The sequence below is a fragment of the Entamoeba dispar genome, genomic scaffold (genome assembly GCF_000209125.1).
Source record: "Entamoeba dispar SAW760 scf_1105229463789 genomic scaffold, whole genome shotgun sequence".
Classification (NCBI taxonomy): Eukaryota; Evosea; order Mastigamoebida; family Endamoebidae; genus Entamoeba; species Entamoeba dispar.
The window spans coordinates 1277-3649 of record NW_001855868.1 but is presented as its reverse complement, the minus strand read 5'-3'; the positions used below and the strand labels follow the sequence as shown (position 1 = coordinate 3649).

At 23.5% G+C, this 2373-nt stretch overlaps 1 protein-coding gene across 1 annotated transcript, besides 3 other annotated features; it reads right to left on the bottom strand.

Annotated features, from left to right (window-relative positions):
• The first annotated feature begins 377 nt into the window (after positions 1 to 377).
• Positions 378 to 439: a sequence feature (AT_rich).
• A 100-nt stretch (positions 440 to 539) lies between these two features.
• Positions 540 to 657: a sequence feature (AT_rich).
• Positions 658 to 741: 84 nt separating this feature from the next.
• EDI_236650 (uncharacterized protein) lies at positions 742 to 1977 on the bottom strand (the record flags this gene model as incomplete). Its single annotated transcript, XM_001741542.1, has 1 exon — positions 742 to 1977. One exon carries the CDS (start codon positions 1975 to 1977, stop codon positions 742 to 744), a length of 1236 nt encoding a protein of 411 aa, XP_001741594.1.
• Positions 1978 to 2012: 35 nt separating this feature from the next.
• Positions 2013 to 2171: a microsatellite.
• Between the last annotated feature and the right edge of the window lie 202 nt (positions 2172 to 2373).

The window sequence follows — 2373 nt, the reverse complement described above, 5'->3', positions numbered from 1 at the left end:
ACTTGAAGTGTCTTACAAAAATAGTATCGATCAAGTGCTAAACCGAGCTTATCACTTAAATGCAAAACCTAGTTAAATTCAAACAAATTACACCATTATTGAACTATCAAATCCAATAAGAATTATTTACTCATTCTATTTTTTTGTTTTGATTATACTAAGTATTGTCAGTGAATATGTTGGTTGTTATAAAACAATAAGTCCAAATTGTTTAATTAATTCAGATTCAAGACTTATACGAACAATCTAAACTAAATACCCAATTGTTTAAAGAAAAAAAAAACACAGATTTTATTTATAAGAATAAACAAATAGATAGACCAGTAGAATTAGAATTGCATAAAATTAATGAAATAAACAGTATATTTGTCCAAATGATAAATAAATTAAAACAAAAAGAACAAAATATATTAATATATCAAAAAATTTATTAAAAATAGTATTTGAGATTCGTTAAACTCTTTAATATTACAATTCTATTAAACATTCCATTATCAAAATTAAATAGTATTAACCAAGAGTGTTGCTTAGATAAAGAGATATTTAAATTAAAATTTGTGTAAAAGATGTAATTAAATGATTATAAATAATTTAATAAAATATTATACTTTTTTAAAAAAATAGTATTATTTAACAGAAAATATTAATTTTTAAAATGATGAAACAACATAATTAGAACAAAGCAACATAATGGCGATTAAACAGATATGAATAATAGAAAAAAAACAAGAGATGTGATATTTAATAACTATCTTCAGATTTTTTTTCAGCTTCATTCCTAACTATGAGATCACTTTCACGTTTTGTATCATTTTTTGTTCCTTCAGGAACTTTATTAGCAATTTCTTTTTCTTTCTTCATACTCATATACTTCTCTTCCATCTTACTTAATACTTTCTTGTGGTCAGTCCAAATAGTTTCCATAATTTTCATATAAGTTGAAGGTACTTCTTGTTCAATACACTCAACTAATTTATCTATAAATGGTTGAGCAGGATCAATTGTCCAATAAACATTCTTTCTAAATTTCTCATTTCCACAATACCCTTCAAAAAGAAGGAATTCTCTTCCATTTTTTTCAATAATAGAATAATTAATTTCTCCATTAAAAATAGTAATATATTCAACAATTAGATCAGCTCTAAATACTAATTTAAATAATATTGGTGAATATTCAATCAAAAACATTTTACCAATCATTGATGTTGGTACACATCTTTCTTTTTCAATAGTACATTTTCCACATCTAATAATTGAAATAATTCTTTCTTTTGATACAATTGGAACAGGAATCATTTGTACTGAATTATTTGTAAAATAATTGATAATTTTACATGAAATATATTTACTTGCTTTAAATTCTGATGGAAGTTGACCTGTTTTAATTGATGGTATTAATTGATGTGTTCTACGTTTTGGAACAATTGCTATTCCTTCTGACATCCTCATTAATAATCTTTGATATGGATTTTGTTTATTTCTATTTACTTCAGTAATTCTCCAACTCCTTCCTTGACGTTTAACAAGACTAAGAATTAATGATTTGGTATGACTTGTAATTTGTAAGACATCTCCAAATAGTACAAAGTTTACATGATAATTTTTTAGTTGTAATAATTCGTTTCTTCTTAATACTGCATCAGACAATGCTTGTTCAGAAGATATAAATGAAACTATATGAACTGAATCCCATTGTCGTTGTTGTGTAATAAATAAACTTTTACGAAGACATCTTAATGGATGTGGTTTATCATAACTTGGTTTTAATTTATCAATACAATCTATTAGCTGTCTTTGATTTGTTGGTGAAATAACCATTGTTGAATTATTATCTGATAACACAATTGAATATCCAGAAAAATAATTTGTTTTTAATATCATTTCTATTGCTTCTTTAACATGTCCTATTCTCGTTGGTAAGTAATCTTCGTTCCACATAGTCCCATTTACTTCAATATTAAAAATACACAAATTCATGGAATAAATAAGTTCAGTTTATAATCAATTATCAGTTTCTTTTTTGGTATTTTTCTTTCCCAATTCTTAGCTTATTTCTATTGGAATTTACTTCTTTACTATTTTTATTATATTATCTATTAAATATATCATTATATATAGTTTTTTTCTTGACTTCAACTTGTTTTATTTTTATCTTTCCTTTTTTCTTTTTTAATGAACAAATCCTAATTTTGTGTTTTCTATAACTTAGATATAAAAAATTAAAAATCTAACCTCCATTGACAAATTCTTTCCTTTCTGCTTTTTAAATGAATTTATAAATTACTTCTTCTTAATAAAATAAAACAATAACCATTTGAAGATTTTAATCAGAAAGATATCTTTTTTATTCTTAAATTAATTCTCTTCATTTAA